This window comes from Nelumbo nucifera, chromosome 6 (genome assembly GCF_055504915.1).
Source record: "Nelumbo nucifera cultivar China Antique chromosome 6, China Antique-T2T, whole genome shotgun sequence".
Taxonomy (NCBI): Eukaryota; Viridiplantae; Streptophyta; class Magnoliopsida; order Proteales; family Nelumbonaceae; genus Nelumbo; species Nelumbo nucifera.
Window position 1 is genome coordinate 62,983,042 of NC_142654.1, and position 20,167 is coordinate 63,003,208.

General features: G+C 38.1%; 1 protein-coding gene across 1 annotated transcript; it reads right to left on the bottom strand.

Moving 5' to 3' along the window:
- Window positions 1-10,712: 10,712 nt before the first annotated feature.
- Window positions 10,713-19,745, bottom strand: LOC104604349 (L-ascorbate oxidase homolog). The gene is made up of 8 exons (XM_010268650.3): window positions 19,287-19,745; window positions 19,083-19,192; window positions 16,060-16,330; window positions 14,237-14,339; window positions 12,813-13,158; window positions 12,336-12,701; window positions 12,073-12,151; window positions 10,713-11,252 (listed from the first exon to the last, which is right to left on the bottom strand). The coding sequence occupies exons 1-8, from the start codon at window positions 19,437-19,439 to the stop codon at window positions 11,040-11,042; spliced, it is 1,641 nt and encodes a 546-aa protein (XP_010266952.1). The 5' UTR covers window positions 19,440-19,745; the 3' UTR covers window positions 10,713-11,039.
- Between the last annotated feature and the right edge of the window lie 422 nt (window positions 19,746-20,167).

Here is a 20,167-nt window from a genome sequence, read left to right on the forward strand (position 1 = left end):
TTGCTTGACGACCACAATGTTAAAACTTAAAGGTTCCTCACCTTGAAAGGCTACTTATATTAGACCAAAGTTTGAAGAGAAGAGAAAAAAGTGAGCTTTTTTGGATTTTCAATCGCATGTAGAGCTTAAGAATAGTCAGATTCCACAACACATCTAGTGATTCCCAAAGATAGAGCTTAAGTACAACCCAGTTTGATCCTATGGGCTTCTGCATCCAAAATTGATTGTCACCTAACTCAGGCTCCTTCAGCATTGACAACCACTCCCTAATGATTCCTAGCCATAGAACCAATTTTGGCCTAAACAGTGTTCGCTTCATAACCAAGCATCACACTTTACCTTAAATCCAGTGCAATTTGAAACTTGAAGCATCAAACTTTAAGTTACTAAAATTCCTATTCGGCTCCAAATGAAGATAACTTTTATTGGTTTTGCTTTCAATCAAAGGTAATGGTGAGGTGAGATCTTAGGGGGGCAGTTGGAAAGATGTGTTAAAGCTCTGAGTCCAAACCTTTGAAGAAATCAAATTTCATTTGGAAAGTATGCAATAATATTCTCCCTACTAGTGACAACTTTAAGAGGACAAATGTGGGGATCAAGGAGACTATTTTTCAGCTATGTAATCAAGAGGAGGAATCAAAGCTTTATTTATTCATCAATTGCCCATTCCTAGTGGTGGTTAGGTTTGGATTGCAATTGGCTTTTAGATTGAAATACTGGCCTTCTACCTCCATAAACTAGTGGGTCTTCAGTTGAACAACATGTGAGTCCTACCCCTTCTCCCCTCACCAACAAGCTTACATTGTCATTATCTGTTGGATATGGTGAGTCTAGATCTAAGTGGAGTCATTCATCAGAGGGTTGGATCAAGGCAAACACAAATGCATTCTTTGATATAGGTTCGGGTGGCATGCAATATTTCCACGGTGATTAGAAAGTCCAGAGACTGATTGTGGAGATTAAGAATTGCAAATTTCAAGCCTTACAGGTGGTGATGGTCGAGGCCCTTGTAATTTGTTTGGGAGTGGTTGAGCTAAGGTCTCTCTTGGCAATGGGGGGTTATTGTGGAATTAAACTAAGCAATGCCAATTGATTGATGGGGGTGCCCACTTCCTTGGATTCGACGATTGTTGGTGTTAAAAGTATGCTATCCTTTTCCTTGGATAATAAAATCTCTTTTGTAAGCCGAAGTAACAACAAGATGGTAGCTAGAGCTTGAAGGGGAAGGGTTTTTATAGAAAATAAACCATTCACATTAACCCATAACTATGGTAACTTTGAAAGTTCAAAAACACATCCTCAAGAAAGTATGGACAAAGGGTTTCTCAATGTCACCTTGATTACTAAATACAATTTATGTTTCACTTTAGAAGGGTTAATTTCTCAGTGCCTTAATAGAAGTAATTCACGGGATGGTTTATAACATAGAAAAAGCTATTTAAGAGAGCAACTTATTATGAATTGAGAATTCCTGTTACTGTTGGATGTAACAAATTTTGGATTTATGGCATTGTTACAAATAACCCTCTACAAATAAATTAACATTTTGTAGCTTATATGTCAAAATTTATCTCTACAATAATTTTGATAAATGGTAACAATAAATAGTAGCTTTTCCAAAATGTAAAGGGGACAACCATTATCATTATTCAAGCCTTATCTTAACTATATGGGGTCAACTACATGTATCTTGTTTTGTCATTCCATTGTGTTTAACTATCAAGTAAACCCATGCAAGTGCATGGGGCTGAATAAAAATTTGGTTAGGTTTGGGTAGGCAAATTTAGGTTTTGACATCAATTTGGTTCCAAGCCAAGGTCCATGTTCAAGGTTAGTCTAGGGTTGGCCCATAGCCCTGTTTGGCCCATCTAATTTATACCCATGTTTTATTACAAAGAGTTAAAAGGGTTTCAAAGATATTTAATAGGAAATAAGGAATTTAATAAGGAAGATGTTAAAAACACTGACCATCGAAAAGAGATTGAGAGGAGGGGTTAAGATTTAAGAACTATTTTATTAAGAGACAAGTAATGAGAGAGTTTAAAAGGAAAATTAAGACATAGGAGGGTTATGAATGGCTTAATATTACACATGTGTAAAGGAGAGAAGGGGAGACTCTGTTTGAGGCCTATGGTGAGAGACCCTTGGCTTCAACACACTCCTCTTTTTATTATATACTAGTAGTGACCCATGTGATGCATGAGATCTATTTAAAAGTATGCTTTTTAGGGCAAAAAAATGAATTAATGGTGATTCCCTTTGAGATTCACTCGAGGAGTTAATTGCAAATGACTACGCTATAGAGTCGTAGCCTATAGACATCTCATCCTTTCCTCTTCACTTCCAACCATCTTTCCATCTACATAGTATGGGAAAACAGTTAGTGCTCAAACAAAGAAAGCAAGAAGGAAAAAACTATTACAAGCTCCTATGGAGATGAAACCAACCAACTGAGGGTGGCATTAATCCGGCTTGGATCAACATGGCAGACGAGGTGCACTGTTGAACATGCAACCTCATAATCCACCTCAGGGCCACAACCTCTTCTTCCGTCAACTCGGCTTCGATCAAGGCCTTTTTTTTTCATGCTCGGGACGACCAGCTTAGAAGCAAATGACCATCCGCCTTGGTGCTTAACAAAGAAGAAACCTTCCTTCCAGTATTTAACTAAGAAGGGGTTTCGGCAAGCACCTTGGTGTTCGACTGAGCCGAGAAATAATAATAGTTCCTCTGGTGCTTCTTCAGGTAGAGAAAATATTTGAACATGGGTAAAGCGATCTTTATGTCATGCAGAGTATAATTGCAGAGGAGCCTGATTAGGTACTGGAAGCAATTCAACATCAACTAGACAGGTAGGATGCGATGCCACCTCAATACAGTCACAATGCCCCTATCCAATAGAAACCTTAGACCCACAATCAAGATATCCTCATACACTCATAGCTCACTTGCTTGGGCTGAAGTTGCCCTTTCACCAATCCAGGACACCTCAGCTCAAACTCTATGGGAATGTTATATGCCTCCCTGAGCCGAGTCATGTCTTCAGCCAACAGCTTGCATGGGGTAGTGGTAAAGTGCTCACCAATGAGGCCAACAACCTGCACGGGAATGTTATATGCCTCCCTGATCTAAGTCATGGAATGACGATGCCTTCATTCCTCGACCTCGACCGCCTCTTCATTGCCTATCTCTTCCTCTTTGACTTTGACTACATTGGCATCAGTCTCATGAACAACAACCCCAGTGACCCCTTGTTGAGGCCTTGGCTTACACTCACTCCTTGAGGTAAAACTACTAGAATTAGAAGAAGTAATTGAAAGAGGATGAATTCAAAGACATCTTACCAAAGTAAAAAGCGCAGAAACACCTGAAGCACCAGTTGAGGAAGAAGTCTAGTTGAGCACTATCCAAAGTCTAAGGGACGCTCTCGCTTAAAATGACAAAGTAAATGACTTGTCCCTCTTCCTTATATAGAGGCAACCAATAGTCAAGATCAATCTTGATGAATGGTTTAGATGTATCATTGCACTGTGCACACACTTAAGCTCGGGAAGGCAAAATGACGTGATTGTTGGATTATACAATCAACAGTTAAGTTTTAAAATCCCAAACAAGCACTACAGTTCCCTGACTTGGTACAATTGCGCTTTGAACGACCAACAAAAACTACTAAGTTCCTCAACTGAGCACTATAGGAGCTCGCCTACTCAATCACAACCGAACACCTCTCTCCTCGACTTCGAAACTGGGGGACTAGTGTTTGGACCTTGCCTCAACTAGTTGAAGTTGCCACGTGGACGACTTTGTAGCCGACGACTTTAGTCTACATGAATAGATAAGTACACCACTCATCAAGGAGAGCGGGCAATCCCGTAAGCGAAAAGCCTTGGAGGAGGTGCAACCCCTAATGGATAAGGATAAGTGCTATCTCCGATGGATAAACACCCACATTGGGGAAGGTGAATCATTTCAAAGACCTTGGTGGGTGGCCGCTTCCCTAAAACCCTACAAGAACCATGCCTGAGTGAATCAACACACTTGGCTATTTAAAGGAATCTCCTAAGGTGTTTCTTATTGACTTGAGCATCGAAGTGCCATCCCTGGGGACCTCACTCGGGCCTCTAACTTCCTTCTATTTTCAAATCTATTCGATGCACCACCTTGTCCTTTCACCTCAACTTCGTCCAAGTTGGCAGGGCTATTTGTTGCATGTACGGATCGGCTACACCTTGGGTCAGACATCACCCAAGGTTCCCTCATATTAGTAAATTTCATTCCATGAGCACCCAAGACCATTGTTGTCATCATGGTTTTTAAAAATGAATCGGTGACCAAACCGGTAAGGGGTTCGATTACCGGTTCAAATGGTTCAATCGTTCGACCCAAACGGCAGGCCTGTTCTGACAAAAAAAAATAATAAAATTTTAAAAATTGGAAAACGGTCAAAACCGTTTGAACCGTTCGAATGGTTAATCGGTTGGTTTAGCAGTCTACTGACCAAAATCAACGGTTTTGGAGGAAAATGGAACCAGTCAGGTGACCGGTTTTCGGGTTTTTTGGTTCGACCGTCCGGTCCGGTTCGGTTTTGAAAACAGTGGTTGCCATTATAAAGGATGGAGTTTATAGCATTTAGAAAAAAAAATCAAATGAATCAATAAACAAAAAGAAGATGCTTAGACAACTTGTTTTACTATATGGATATGTAGGGGTGCAAACTAATCGGATCATGATCTGATCTGATCCGAAGTCGGATCCAATTTTGTCGGATTTGGATATCCCTATTTCGGATCTTAGTATTACATAACCGGATTGAATTCGGATACCCCTATCCAATCCTATATATATAATATGTTATTTATTTATTTATAAATATGTTATTTATATTGCATTTTTGTAAATTTTTATATTATATATTTTGGGTAAATTTCTTAAACTACCCTTATGGTTTAGCTAATTGACTAACTCTACCGTTACTGTTTACATATTGTCTTAAAGTGCCCTTAAGTTTTTTTGACAATTGTCTAAAACTTCCCTTATCGTTAACTTTCTGTCACACTCCGTCATATATGATATCATGTGATTGATACTTTTTTTTCAAAAATTCCAAAAATACCCTTCTATTCGGGTGATTTTCCGTCACACTCCCTTTCCGTAGGTTCTAATTCATCCAAAAAACATATCCTCTGGAAGTAGGGAAAGGAGGTTTTGGTTATGTTTACGAAGGTACATTGTCCAACTCAACAGACGTCGTGCTAGCAATGACCCTTGGAACCAAAACCACCAACTCAACAGACATAGCTGTCAAGAGAATTATAAATGCCCAAAAGCAAGAGCAACAATTTCGAGCAGAAGTGAATACAATTGGTGTAATTCAACACATTGTAAGGGGCCATCCATTGTAAAAACCATTATTGGCACAATGCTAGTCTCAGTCATCCTTGCATCAAGCATTATAAGCCTCCTTAAGATCCAAAACAGGGGAACAGAGCTCGATATTGTGACATCTATGGATCAGGTCCTTTGGAGGACTCACTTACTAGAGGCTTCGCTCATGGGTAATGAAGTAGTTAAACAGATTATTTAAAAATTAAATTTATGTAAAACTCTTCATAAATCATCTAAAAGACTGTTAGAGTGTCTCAATAGTTATGATAGACTTGTAACTGGGATGGGTATCTCTGATAGCTATCCTAGATAACTGATCATGGTTATTTAGGATAGCTATCATAGATAACTGATCACCTTATCTCATTATCATGTAATTTCCTAGATAAGCTCTAACTCTGTAATTGCTATCTTCTGTACATAGTTATCCTCTTGTAGCTTCTCTATTTAATTGATTCAAGAGACCAGTCATCACTAACTGAGTCATTCCATTCTCATGTTTTTTTAGTATTACTCTTATATGGTATCAGAGCCATTTTGACAAACGTCATGGCTTCAGAAACAAGTACCACTGCTCATGCTGTCCAGAGACAAATGCAACTTAGATCGACAGATGGTCGAACCATTATGGTGGTCTCCCTTTCTAGTTTTATGAATGTAGTCTCAGTAAAACTGGATTGTACTCTCAGAGGGCATTGTTTATACGGTTATGTGGACGAATCTTTTTCTTGTCCTCCACTCTTCTTGGAAGATGGCAGTAGCCAAGGATCCAGTCGCAACAACCTAGATCATGCAGCATGGATCGAACAAGACTAGTTGATCATAAGCTGGTTATTATCTTCATTAACAGAGCCAGTTCTGGCTCAAGTAGTTGGTTATAAGACATCCAGAGAGGTATGGGATCGACTTCATGTTCTTTTTTCATCTACCAGTAAAACTTGAATCCATGATTTGAAATTAGAATTAGCTTATCTGAATAAGGGTACTCTCACTGTCACTAATTATGTTCAGAAAATTAAAAGTTTATTTGATGCTTTAGCTGCTTCTGACACTTTCTCACTGATGTTGATCAAATTCATTATCTTCTTGGTGGTTTACCTGCTGAATATGATACCTTTGTGCTCTCTGTAACTACTAGACTCAATAGTATTTCTTTTGCTGAAATTCAAAGTCTATTACATACCTTTGAAAAGCGCTTAGAGCATCACTCTTCACAATCTGTATTGGATTCTCCTTCTACTAATTTGTCCAATAAGAAGAAAACCTTCAATTGCAATCAATCCTCTTCTTATAAGCCTCGACAATTTAATAATGATGGCGGTTCTGACAACTCCCAGAAAACTTCCTATAATAACAATAATTGCAGCAGATCCAATTTCAAGAACGTCACTGTGGTTTGTCAACTCTGTGGGTATCCTGGCCATACAACAGCTACTTGTCGCCGTTATCTGGAACTCACTGCCAATAAGCCTACCAAACAAGCTCATATAGCCTCATCTTCATGATCTGCTCATGATGAAAATTGGTATCCTAATTCTGGAGCAACCAATCATATGACTTCAGATCTTGGGAATCTCTCTCTTCACGATGAGTATCATGGAACAGATCATATCCTTGTCTTGAAAAATGTTCTTAGAGTTCCTAATATATCTAAGAACTTGCTCTCTGTCAAGCAGTTTTATAAGAACAATAATGCAATTTTTATTTTTGATGCTAATGGCTTCTTTGTTAAGGACAAAGCGACCGGGAAAACTCTCCTCCAAGGGCCGATTAAGGGAGGGCTCTATTAGCTAAAGACAAATTGCACATCTATAGCTCCATCGGCGTTCATTGGTGAGAAAGCATCATTTTCAGTATGGCATTCGCAGCTAGGACATCCCAACTACCCACATCTTATCTTCATTTAAGCTTCCAGTTTCAAATAAGGACATCTCTTTTTGTTCATCCTGTCCACTAGGCAAGAGTCATATCTTGTCGTTTTCTAGTAGTACTTTTGTTGCAAAGTATCCATTAGAACTTTTATTTTTTGATGTTTGGGGACCAGCCCCTGTCTCTAAAGACATGGTTTTCGCTATTATTTGATTTTTGTTGATGCTTACAGCAAGTATATATGGATTTTTCCTATGACCTCTAAAACTCGGGTTGTCTCTATTTTTGTTGTTTTTAAGAAGAACGTGGAGAATTTATTAAACACCTCTATTAAAACTTTGCAAACGGCTAGAGGTACAAAATACAAATCACTTCTCCCTATTCTCTCTGATTCAGGCATCACTCATCGTTTCTCATGTCCTCATATTCATGAACAAAATGGGGCCGTCGAACGACACCATCACCATATTGTTGAAATGGGTTTCACCCTCCTGGCTACGGCTTCAATGCCCAAACATTACTGGTATGATGCCTTTGAGATTGCATTTTTTTTAATTAACCGGCTCTCTTCTCCAATACTGGACATGAATTCTCCCTTGGAGTGTCTCTTTGGCACTAAACCCGATTACACTATGTTGCGCACTTTCGGATGTACTTGCTATCTGCATCTCAAACCCTATAACCGTTCTAAGCTGGACTATTGATCCAAACGTTATTTATGGGTTACAGTTTACATCACAAAATGTACAAATGCTTGAACTTAACATCTAGACGTCTATATATTTCCCGTAATGTGGTTTTTGATGAACATACCATCCCATGCACTTCTGGCAGCCCAACTCCACCTCCCAAATCGGCTACCGACACTGTGGTTGGCCCTCCTATCGTTACATACCCGTGCACCTCTCCTCAGACCATTCCCATACCCCCCGACTCCACCTCCCCTAGCCCACTTATTATATCTTAGAGTATCTCAATAGTTATGATAGATTTGTAACTGGGATGGGTATCTCTGATAGCTATCCTAGATAACTGATCACCTTATCTCATTATCATGTAATTTCCTAGATAAATTCTAACTCTATAATTGTTATCTTCTGTACATAGTTATCCTCTTGTAACTTTTCTATTCTATTTAAATGATTTAAGAGATCAGTCATCACTTGAATCATTTTATTCTCATTGTTTTTTTTAGTATTACTCTTATAAAGACGTTGGGAAATAGTTAAAATAGCAAACCAACCTGAAAACATTAAATCGGTATATAGAGCATGAAAATTCAAATCAAGCAGAAAAGGTCCAATCCTATGGAGTTACTTGGCAAGATCTTAAAGCAGAGCTTCATGCATAAACCAAAACAATCCGAAAATATTAAAATGAAATGCTTAACTGGTTTCTACATGAAAAACGTATTCAGATATGTAGATTACAATTCGCTTCAAGTAATTGAAATTCAAAAAGCACGTCATTCTGAAAGACCATCATCGTTGCAACATAACCAATTACTCACCTCTTAATTTTTAAGTTCCCCTTTCACGGATATGCAATTCTCCACTCTCCACCTTTGCTACAAAGCCATAGAAACAAAAATAAAAAGCTTTTTAGTTTTGGGATCCAGAATCAAGGAGGAGTCTGCAATTAATGGGAATTTGTAAAAGACTACTAGAATCCGTTATATTTATGGGCCCTACACTTAAAATCCACAAAAACTCTCCAGTCATGTCCATTGTTGTAGTAAACTGTTCCCTCCTGCATCTACAAACAACCACGACAATAATGTCCAATGGGACTATAACCCTTGGTGCCTAACGTTGTTCTTGTCGTCTTATGTCTCAAGTCCCAGGAAACCGAAAGTGGCGGTGGGTTGGGGGTGCAGATATATGGGGCCATTTCTTTAATGAGGTCGCACACTAGCGTTGGATATCTGGGTTGTTTCTGTTTTTTTTTTTTAATTATTTTTTCACTCCTCTCCTTGAAAAATCAGAGGAGTCATTACTCGGTTGTCGTTAATGGTGGTCCTCTGATTTTATGTCTATTCTGTGCTAAACCTGAGATTCCGTAATAGAAGAAGAGGAAAAAGAAAAACCCTTGAGAGCAGCAAATTTAGTGGAGAAGAAGACCGAAAGAGGAAAATAGTTCTTGATAATTTTTAGTTTTATTTTGAAAATTTGAAGAATAGTGAAGGGCAAAATTGATATTTCATTTTTTCTGTTAGTACTTAAGACAATATGTAAATAGTAAGGGTAGAGTTGGTCAATTAGCTAAACCATAAGGGTAGTTTAAGAAAATTTCCGATATATTTTTTATAAAAAACATATATATATATGATAAAAAATAGTTGAAAAAATATTTGTATTTTTTATTTTTCTTTGTCTAATCTGCTATATTTTCTTTTCCTTTTAGTAGTTTATTATTATTTTTTAAATGAAATTGGATCAGATTAGATTCAGATATCTACCATTTTGATCGGATTCAAATTCGAATTAGTAATTATGAGAACCAGTAGGATCAGATCTATGGTGTATTGGGTCGGATTTGAATATACCTTGATTTGAATCCAATTGTATCCATAGAGATATGGATTTGGGATTTAAAAGGACTGAGAAAGATGTTACAAACATTGACCATGTAGAGAGAGAGAGAGAGAGATCATTGGCAAGAGTAATAATGGATTTTATTAGAAAAAATTAAGACCTAAGATAGTTTTTATTCAAGTAATGGATGAATTTCATTAAGCATAGTTTGGAACGAGTGCAAATACAAAACCTTATATTTTGTATGTATTTATAATGTACATATTTGTATTTATACTCCTTTCAAATTGAGCTTTAGAGACAATTAAAACGGAGAGGATCTTTTATTTTTTCTTATATTTTTGATAATTTAATATAAAACTAACTAACTACATGTGTGAGAAATGATAGGAAAAGGTTTGTGTAAGCTTTATGGTGAGAGGACCCCTCACATCCCCTCTTTCCTCTTTTATAGATGTCATTATCCATTGTTAGATTATTAACACTTAACATCATGTCTTACTACCATGGTCTTTAAAACCGAACCGGTTAGGGGTCTGGTTACTGGTTTGAATGATTGGCCCGTTTTGACAAAAAAATTAAAAAAAAATTGAAAAACGATTAAAACCGTTCGCATGGTTCAAACAATTAATCGGCTGGTTCAGCGGTTTGCTAACCAAAATCAACGGTTTTGGAGGAAAAATGTGGTTTTGGGGGAAAATAAAACCGATCAAGTGATCGGTTTCCGGTTTTTCCGATCCGACTGTCCGATCCAATCCAATTTTGAAAACCATGCTTACTACTTTGGTTACGTCCTTTTTGGTCCACCCTTATCCCTTGATACCCTTCTATCCCCTTCAAACTTGCAATTGATCACTTCTTATGAGTGTTGTCAAGTATATCATTCAAAGAAAAAGAAGATCCACAATTATGTACTCCAAGTAGTTGTATAAATCCATTTAGGATACTTATTCCAAACAATAATATATTAGAATAACCAAAATTTACTACATTAATCAATGTACTTTCCACCAAAAAGAGAGCGAAACAAATGTACTTCGAATAAATAAAGATAGATCAAATTAAAGATACAACATTCATGTAGAAAAGAATGAGACCTCGAGCTGGGGTCATCTAGATAGAGTTCTAAAGGTGCGAGCTCACTTTCTTAAATTTTCAATTTTCATAAATAAGCACCTAAAGATGCGATTGGGAAGCAACAAACAAAGCTACTTAGTTTACTCTAAGCGGCTAAGCTAATTGGGGTTCACATTAAAGGGGTCGAGTGTGTCTACCACTAGCCCTACCACAAACAAGTGCATTCCTTGGAATCGGGTACTCGTCTCTGATCGATTCTACCGGAGAGTAGACACGAAGGTAAAATTGTTGCCCAAGGTATTGGCGTGCCCAGAACTCCGATCTTAAGTTCCACATTCCCACATTATCGAGGGCAACGTATATAGCTGTCCATGATTTGGGATACACCTGCAACACAAGGCATGAATATAAAATTAAAAAAAAAAAATTCCTGGATGTCATTGAGTTTATTTCTAATTGGATATGTTACTAGTGCTTAAGAGTTAAGATAAGCTCATCATTAACCGGAATTTAAGACAAACTCTTGTAGAAAATCAAGTATGCATTGGCCAAGTGCCTAAGTGGAGGTGTCATATGAGTCAAACCCAAATAAGACCAAAGGCTGTGGTGTGGACCATGTGTAGGGAGATAGGTCCACACGTCAATTGGATTGGTTTTCGCCCATTCCGATCTTGTTCATATGAATCTATTATAAATGGGCCAGATCCAATTCAATCTGATGAATATTTGAACCATTTTGGATAGGTCCGTCCAATCTGATAAAATTAAACCTGGTCCATTAATACATGTATTCTTAATAGACTAGATATTGGTTCAATCCAGTTCATCCAATATAAATTTATTATGATGGACCAGATCCAATTCAATCCAATAAATATTTTGGACCATCAAGTCTGGAATGGTTTAATTCAATATATATTATTGTTCTCTCTAATCCATTTAAATTGATTTTGATTTGGACGAGTCCAACCCAAAACTGATCCACAGACACCCCAATCATATACGTATTTTGGCAGCAAATTCCTCCCTTGGCAAACCCAAGTCTTGGAAAACAATGATAGAATCCTAAAAGGGGAGGAATGTAAAACAAAACTATGCGAATTGGAAGGTTGGGCAAGATTTTCCAATTCGGATGATATAGATTACAAAATGGGGCCTTCAGAATTTCAGGCCCAAGTTGTTTGACTAGGCTAAGTCGTCATCTCACCTGAGTAGTGCACCGTGCAATAGCATCTCTAAGATTATATTGCAGCCTACTAGCTGGTGTCCACAATCCTCCATCCATTCTGCAATACAAATCAAAACAAGTATAAGCTCAAGTTGAAACATATACATGATGCATTTTTGCTTCGATAAGCTAGCCGACTGAATTACACCCGTATCGAATAACGGGATATGTAAACATAAAGGAAATAAATTAATGATACGTGTTGAATTAGCTTTATAGAGGGAAGAACTCATCATCCTTACCCCACTACGAAGAAAGAGTAGCCATCAAGGTGCCAACTCTGAATGATGTCTTCGTGGTTCTCAAAAACAATTTCAATAAAAGCTCTGAAATCGGCTGGCATAACTGCTGTGTCAAGATACATCCCCCCACCAGTAGGATTGTCGGAGATGCTTCCAAGGCGAAAAACACCTCCAATCTTGAAGAAGTCTGCAATCTTTAGAGGTGTGTCTGCAGGGATGAAGGAAACACTGTTGACCGCGTACCTCTGCTTTCCATTGATGAGACCTGCAGAATTGACAAGCTTGATGGTCCGGGTTGTGTTGATGAGGCCATAGTGGTATGAGCCTTGTGGGTTTGGCCTTGGTCCGCTCGCCGTGAGGTTAGTCCTGAAAAGAGGAAAATAAAAGTTGAGATTCTTAATATTAAATGAATGGGCTTCTGATATTAATTGTAGGCAAGAATAAGAGTATCAAAGGGGTAGAGTCGTAGAGAGAAACCTTATAGCACGAGCCTGATTTAGAGACCAGTCAACTTGGATAGTAGGTCCACCGGGGGGTGGGCCTGAAACACCACCGGCAGAATTGCTGTAGTGTAGAACGCCTGTGGTAGTGAGGACGACGGATGTGAAACGAGTTGACACGACAATGTAGTAGTCTTGAGCGGGCTGATCAGCAGTGACAAGAACAGAGTAGGATTGGCCCACATGGACATCCAGGGATGAGAATGTGGTCTGCACGGTGTGCGTTCCCTCAACTTCAACCAACTTCATCCTGTGGCCCTGAATGCGGAAGTTGAGTGAATTTTGTAGCCCCACGTTTGATATCCGAAACCTGTAAGTTTTTCCTGCAATATAATTCTTGTTAGCAGCTGGTCTTTAACATGAATTCTAGACCATTCCATTAATGTGTAACGTCCTAAACGGACTAATTAGAGAAATTGTTTTTCAACAGAATGCCTCATTAAGAGACAAACGTAAAGTTGAGAGAGTTTTTGGAATACTGTGAAGTCTCTTGGTTTCTATCAAACCAAACATGAAACTTAATTAGAATGGCAGGACAACCAACACTCCCATCGGTGACATGATCCGATCAATGACATGCAACATAGGAGATCTTGGAATTAGACCCTTTTAAATGGTGAGAAAAGTGCCAAAAAAAATGGTGGGACAAGTTTTGGTGCATGCCTTGTACTATGCAAATATGAGCTTGCATTAGTTGACAAGCATGTAGCAGAAACGGTTAGATCCATGAGATAACATTATGGGTTATCTTGTGCCAAATTAAAATATTTGGATCCATGCCTCTGTCCAAGTGACGAATCTTTGCAATCGGCACTGGGCAAGTTGATAGTCTCGTCGTAGCAATTAAGAGCGCAACCTGGGTTGGACCAACTACAGCCCAAATCCAACTCAAAAAATATATAATCATTAATTATTTAATAGAGGGACTCTAGAGTCAGGTTGAAGATTGAGTTGATCATTTCTGCCCTCGCCCGATCCAGTCCATCCCCCAAATTTTATATAAATAACATAATATATAATTATATTTATATATATCAGATGATTTTAAATATAATAGATTTCGTTAAGCTTGGGAGGGTTGTTCAAGTTTGAAAGTTTTCTGCTCATGTCTTTTACTTTTCATCTTTTTTTCTTTTTTCTTTTTATATACCATAATTACCTAAACACTGCTAATCAATTGATTTTTTTTTTTGCATGGAATCGCATTGATTGATATTTTATGACTTTGTTAAATCTTGTATTTTTTTGAACACTTCTTTTTTAATTGATATGTATATAAAGTCTTCTTTCAAAGCCTCTTACCAAATTTATATTGCATTGCATGGGTTGCCCGCTAGTGTTTCCAAATACTAACGATAGATATGCAGCATGCAATAAAGTACTATAAGAATTTTAAAATACCTTGCTCCACCGTGAAATATGCACCATTTGGGCCACGACCATTGATGAGAATTCCATCTGGAAAGTGTAGCTTCTTACCACGATCCAGTGTGGCCTTCAATGTCTACAAAAACAAATATAAATTCTTCATTTTTTATTTTTATCATAAATATAATTTTCCGTATAGATGATAGATCATAAATTACTTACTGGCTCTTATTAATGATTTTGAAATCATTCTGATGAAGTTGTCCCTAATTCTAAAATCTAAACACCGAGCATGGATTATTATTTAGATTATAATATACATCATACATAATATGCAGATACTAAAAAGTAATGTATTTAATTAACCGACTGATGATAGCTTAACTGATAGGTTCGACTCTTTATAAGACTTGGGATCAATCCCACTGTCACCAGGGTTGGGGGTTAATGGGAGGGGGATGGGCTACCCCGGTTGTGTATCCATGAACCAAGAAAGAAAAACAATAATGTATTTAATGACGTAGGCCTAAAGCTTGATCCAATAAAATTTGAATTGAATAGGATGGGATAAAAATCAGGACGGGACAAGCACATGTAATGGCACAGGAGTGTAGGATAATGCAGAAAAATAAATGATAAATCCCGACCCACAACGAGGTGGGCAGGTGGGGATGGTCCACTCTCCATGTTAGCCACATGCAAAACTGGAGAAGTCGCCGGGTTTTTATGAAATGGTATTGCAAAAAGTCGTTCATCTACGATCGTTTAAGAACATGGGAGATCGAATTTTGGCTATCGGCGAATACTGACACATGAGGAACCCCACTTGTTTTATTCCATGGCCATGAATGTACCACGTGGAGACAGAATTGAGGAAGTATTATCTCTGCTTTCTAGCAGCAGAGTTCCGCTTCTGTCAGGGCAAATCGATGTTCGCATCTTTCCAAGAGCCCCTTGCAATTAGACTTGGCAAAAAGTTGATCCAATCCGTGAATCCGACCCGACATAATTTAACTCGAAAAATAGAGTTAAAAGTGTTATATTTAGCTACTTGAATGTAAGAATAATCCGACCCAACCCAAAAAACTGAGTTGTATTGGATTGAGTTATGGGCTAACCTGTTGACTAGATTGTCAAATCTAATTGGAGCTATTTATGCCTTGTTAAAAGTTTCCATTTTTTATTTTTTTCTATTTAGTCTTTACTCTTTAAATTGTTAAATGTTCAAGCTTATTATTTTATATTTAAAATTTTAAGGTTAATTCCTTTAATTTTAATATTTTTCATATAATTTTTTTTTTTATTTTTTGGAATGACCCGAATTGACCCATGAGTCAACTCTAACTCAAACATTTAAAACTAAGGTCTAACATTTGATAACCCGACCCGAAATCAACTCAAAATGTATTGACTAAACCCGAATCCGACCCACCCCAACCCATGTCAGGCCTACTGTAATCTTGCATTGGGAATATCTCCCTGACCGAAGCCGGATTTCTTAGCGGCATCTTCATCATCCAACTAGCGCAATAAGGGGTTGTCCAGTGTGGGACTAACAGATCCAGCTGTATAATATCTTGTCAGTCGAGCATAAACGTAAAAACAAAAAACCATTTAGCTCGGTCAAATATAAATTTCCCTTGGGTTGCCACTATCGATAGTTCGATACAAGCACATGGATCTCATTTATCCATCTTTTGTCTTGTTTTAATATCCCAGTTTCCTTTCCTTTCCTTTCCTCACGTCCACGTTATCACTTATACGAGTTAAAAGTTAAAACGCTCCATTCACATTCATGCTAATAAACAAATAAAACTAAAATTTAGAGGAGATTGCCACTAATGAATGATAATTACCGTGTGATTGGCCTTGTACCAATCTCCAATGAGAACAGTGAAATCACCGGCAGGGTCTGGGAATGGCACAGGGATTCTGGGACGGCTAAGTATTCTGATCCCGCCGAACCCACCTGCGGCCTTGTGGAAGGCAAGAGAAGGAAAGTAGAAGAAGCTTCCAATCTGGTCTTTCACCTGAAGAACGTAAGTGAAGTTCTTTCCTGGAGGGATCGGACAGTTGGTTCCGTAAACACCATCTTGCCACGAATTCCTCCTCTGTAGCACTCCGTTCCTGTTTTTTTTTTTCTCATAAATTAGTTGCAGAAAACACCATCCGTAAAAACACAAAAAAATAAAATAAAAATAAAACTCACATTGTATCATTAACCAAAGTCAAAGGTAGCTCCGGTGGTATTTTTGTGCGCAAATAACTCTATTAGATAGAGATGGTAATTTGCTCCATCTCTGTAAGGCCCCGCACCATTCCGGTAGGGGTGAGTTTTTTACTTGGGGTTTGAGCAGTAATGGTAGATATACTCTTTCAAAGGTTGTATAGGATCAAGCACTAATTGAGAGGATAACGAGGCTTTCAACCGATCCCTCTAAATTGATTTTAAAAAATAAATAAAACTTAAAAAAAGTATTGATATAGGCTGATACATCTTATCAACGTATCAGCCTGTATCGTTACTTTGAACCTTTTATATATGTTATAGGTGGGGCAGAGCAAATTGGGGGATCCCCGTCTCCTGTGAAGACAGGGTAAGAGATTTGAGTTCAGGTTAGAAAATACAGCCCCGCCCCATCCCTATTCTTACTATTAGTATGGTCTCATCACCAATTTAGATTGCGGAGTTAAATAGCTCGTTGGTCCCTACATTGATTGCCTCAACAGTATTTTGGGGCTACAAAACCGAATACGGATCTCCTATCCACATCTCTGCCCACTTGTCTGTGATCAATTTGTCGCACCATCAAGTGCCTTCAACACGCCCACAGCCTATTATCCGAGTGTCAAGTGTCTGTCATTTTTATTGTCTTTTCTTGTGTTGTTGTATATGGCTTAGACTTATTCACCGCATTCAAATACCACACGGGACCCAACAATTAGCCACATGACATAACAGCCCACAATACATTGCACCTGCACATGGGGCAATAGTATCTCCCACACAGAAAGTATTATTTTTCATCGGAAAGAATTTGTAGGTAAGAGACCCAGAGTGCACAAAACAGAGTAAGAATTATTTTTCACAAAACCGAGTAGGGATATGCAATACGCTCCCCAATACTTCCAAAAATATCGCATATTAAAAACATCTCTTTTTGTCATTCATAGAAAGATGTTCTCAATTTCCAATATGCCTGTGCAAGGGCGGTGGAATCTACTACCAATAAAACACTCAACACTATCCCAACATGTCAATGTAGCCATACATTGAAAACATTTCCCTTACCATTCATTCATGATAAGATGTTTCTCATATGCAACAAGTTTGGATTTAGTCCTCACTTATAATCATGTATAATCATGTATTTACAATATTTCTATTTTTATATATTTTTATTTATAAGGAAATACTTCGCATAGCTACAAGTAATTGTGAGAATAGTGTGGGCACAGGTCTCGTGAGAGTAAAATCTGATTTCATATGTAACTACATTAATAGTTGGGGCAGTGTTAAAAGCATTTGTTGGTAACAAATCTTAATCCTAAGAGTCTGTTTGGTTCATAACTAGAATCGGAATCAAAATTTTTAAATCAGAATTAAAATGGTTTATTTCTATAATCTTTTTGGTATAAATAAAAATGGGAATGAGAATTGGATCAATAGTAATGAAATTTTATTTCCAAAAAAAAACAGGAAATGAGAATTAAATTTCAATTCCATCCAACCAAACAATTAAAATCGAATTAGACCCGTTCCAATTCCAATTCCAAACTCCTATTCCCGTGAACCAAACGGGACCTTAAATATTACATGCAGGCCCATTTGCAAAATGGATCGGGCCGAAGTGTCGGCAAACAGAAAAGCTGCCTGTGTGAGTGTATTCAATATCATCTAACATTCTAGAAAAAAATGTGGACCCACGAGGAACTTTTGTTCTTCCTATTGTATTGACGCATCATAGCTACAGCCCACATTGTTTAAGCACCCGCCGACATATTTATTCTTGATGGTTAACATATAACGATGTCGAGCACTAGAATCTCAACTCTAATACTCCCACAAATTAAGATAGGAAATGTATACACATGTCTAGCTGTCACCTCCGTCTTTCGTTCAATCGAACATGTCTCACTTGTTTGGTTTTGGTTTTATCTGCTTTGGCTTTTCTGGGAGGTGATTGACTAGAAAATGATGATTAGGGGCCGCCTTTTTTTCTTTACTTTCAGAGGTAAACCTGGGCATTGAGGTCTCTACTTACTGGAGAAATAGAAATAATGCAATAATATTACTAACTGTTAACTAAAATTGGATGGATGTATGATAGATGGCCGATCGATCAGGTGCTACCGTGCTAGTGGTGGGCTCAGGAATGGATGGAATGGTTGAGGGAATCAGAAGCGCGGCGTTCAAATCTGACCATCACCATCCCCACCATCGCCACCGCAGCACCGGCAGCAGAAGTGATACGAGCTAGAGACACAAATCTCCGTCGTCAGTTAACGAAAGGCCTCGTTGTCAAAACAAAGGTAAAAAAAATTGAGGTAGAAATTTGCCGATTTACAGACAAGAACGGACAAATACACAAAGTCCGTCCACCTCTCGTTGGAGATTTCGACAGCTATCGTGGAAGTTTCTCAATCGCTTCCGCTAACAACTAAAGCCAGTTGAAAAAAAGTAATGTAGATCCGGCGAACTAATTTGATTCTCTTGACAGAGTACGGCGTACATAAAAAAAGTGGTTAATATAAAAAGTATTAAAGCATGTAATTCGCATTTAACATAAAATTTATTAATCAAACGACTGACTATAGGTAAAGGTGACGATGTTCAGACTTCAGAGAGAGGGAGAGAGAGAGAGAATGGATCACTCACCAAGAGATAAGAAAGGGCTCCGGCAAACTGTTGTAAACATTTATGATGAGATTGTCGTTTGTAACAGAGTAGATATCAGGACCAGGAAATTGTCCATTGATCAGTATTCCCTACGACACAGAAGCAGAATGAACTCGCAGTCAGATGTAGTTAAGAGATAGAGGAAACGATATTATTATGATTACAAAATTGTACAGCACCAACCTGTTGACGGACGCCGAGAGGATAAATGTCGCCGTACGTAACATTCCAGGTGAAGAACCTGTAAGGATCTTCAGCCCTAACAAATGCCAAAAGGAAAACCAAGATCGCAGAGAGGACGGCAGGAACAGGGCCTCCCGCCAAACTTAGCGGCATTTTCGGCAAAAGAAATCCTCGTATCTCTATTGGGTTTCAGAGGAGATTACAAATTACGGGAGGGGAGGGAGGACTGAGGAGAGTTGAAATTTAAAGTGAAGAAAGGGGGGAGGTTGTAGCGAGGAAGGTACACTACCACATGCAGTATCTATAATTGGGATGGATCGGAAATTTGGAATGGAAGGCTACTCGAACGAGAACGAATGATGGGAGATGACGATTTAAGTGCGGTACAGAAGTAGTAGGGTTGAGCCGTAAAGCTAAAATGAAAAAAGAGAAAAAAAAAAAAAAAACAAAAAAAAAAAATTGGAGTGTCGGTTGCCGAATAGCGGTGTGTGTTTTTCGTGGGTGGTGGGTTGGGGTCCACCCCTCTCTCTCTCTTACCAACTAGGCAACTACAACTAACAAGTTCAACTGTGTCATTCATTCCCACGATTCACATGGTTGCGTTTTCCCCCCTTTTCTTAAATATTTTCGTTGTCCGTATTTTTTTGACTCGACACATGGAGACTGCATATGCATTTCGTAATTTTACTTCCCAAGACTCGTTATATCTGACTGCACTTTTTTCTGGGTAAAAGACTGTATGTAATTGGTTCCGTTTACGTTTTTTGATTGAAAGTTTGTATTTTATTTGTTTGTAAAGTTGAGAAAAGTAATAATTATAAAACTTATGACAATTAGCGCCAATAGGGCGTTAGCAAGCACCACATCAGTATAATAGTAAA

Coding starts and splice junctions, on each gene's coding strand:
- LOC104604349 (XM_010268650.3), bottom strand. CDS start 19,439: ATGCCGCTAAGTTTGGCGGGAGGCCCTGTTCCTGCCGTCCTCTCTGCG. Junction 13,159..14,236: donor ATATTTCACGGTGGAGCAAG/GTATTTTAAAAT, acceptor ATTATATTGCAG/GAAAAACTTACAGGTTTCGG. Junction 12,152..12,335: donor TACTCTTTCTTCGTAGTGGG/GTAAGGATGATG, acceptor TTTGTATTGCAG/AATGGATGGAGGATTGTGGA.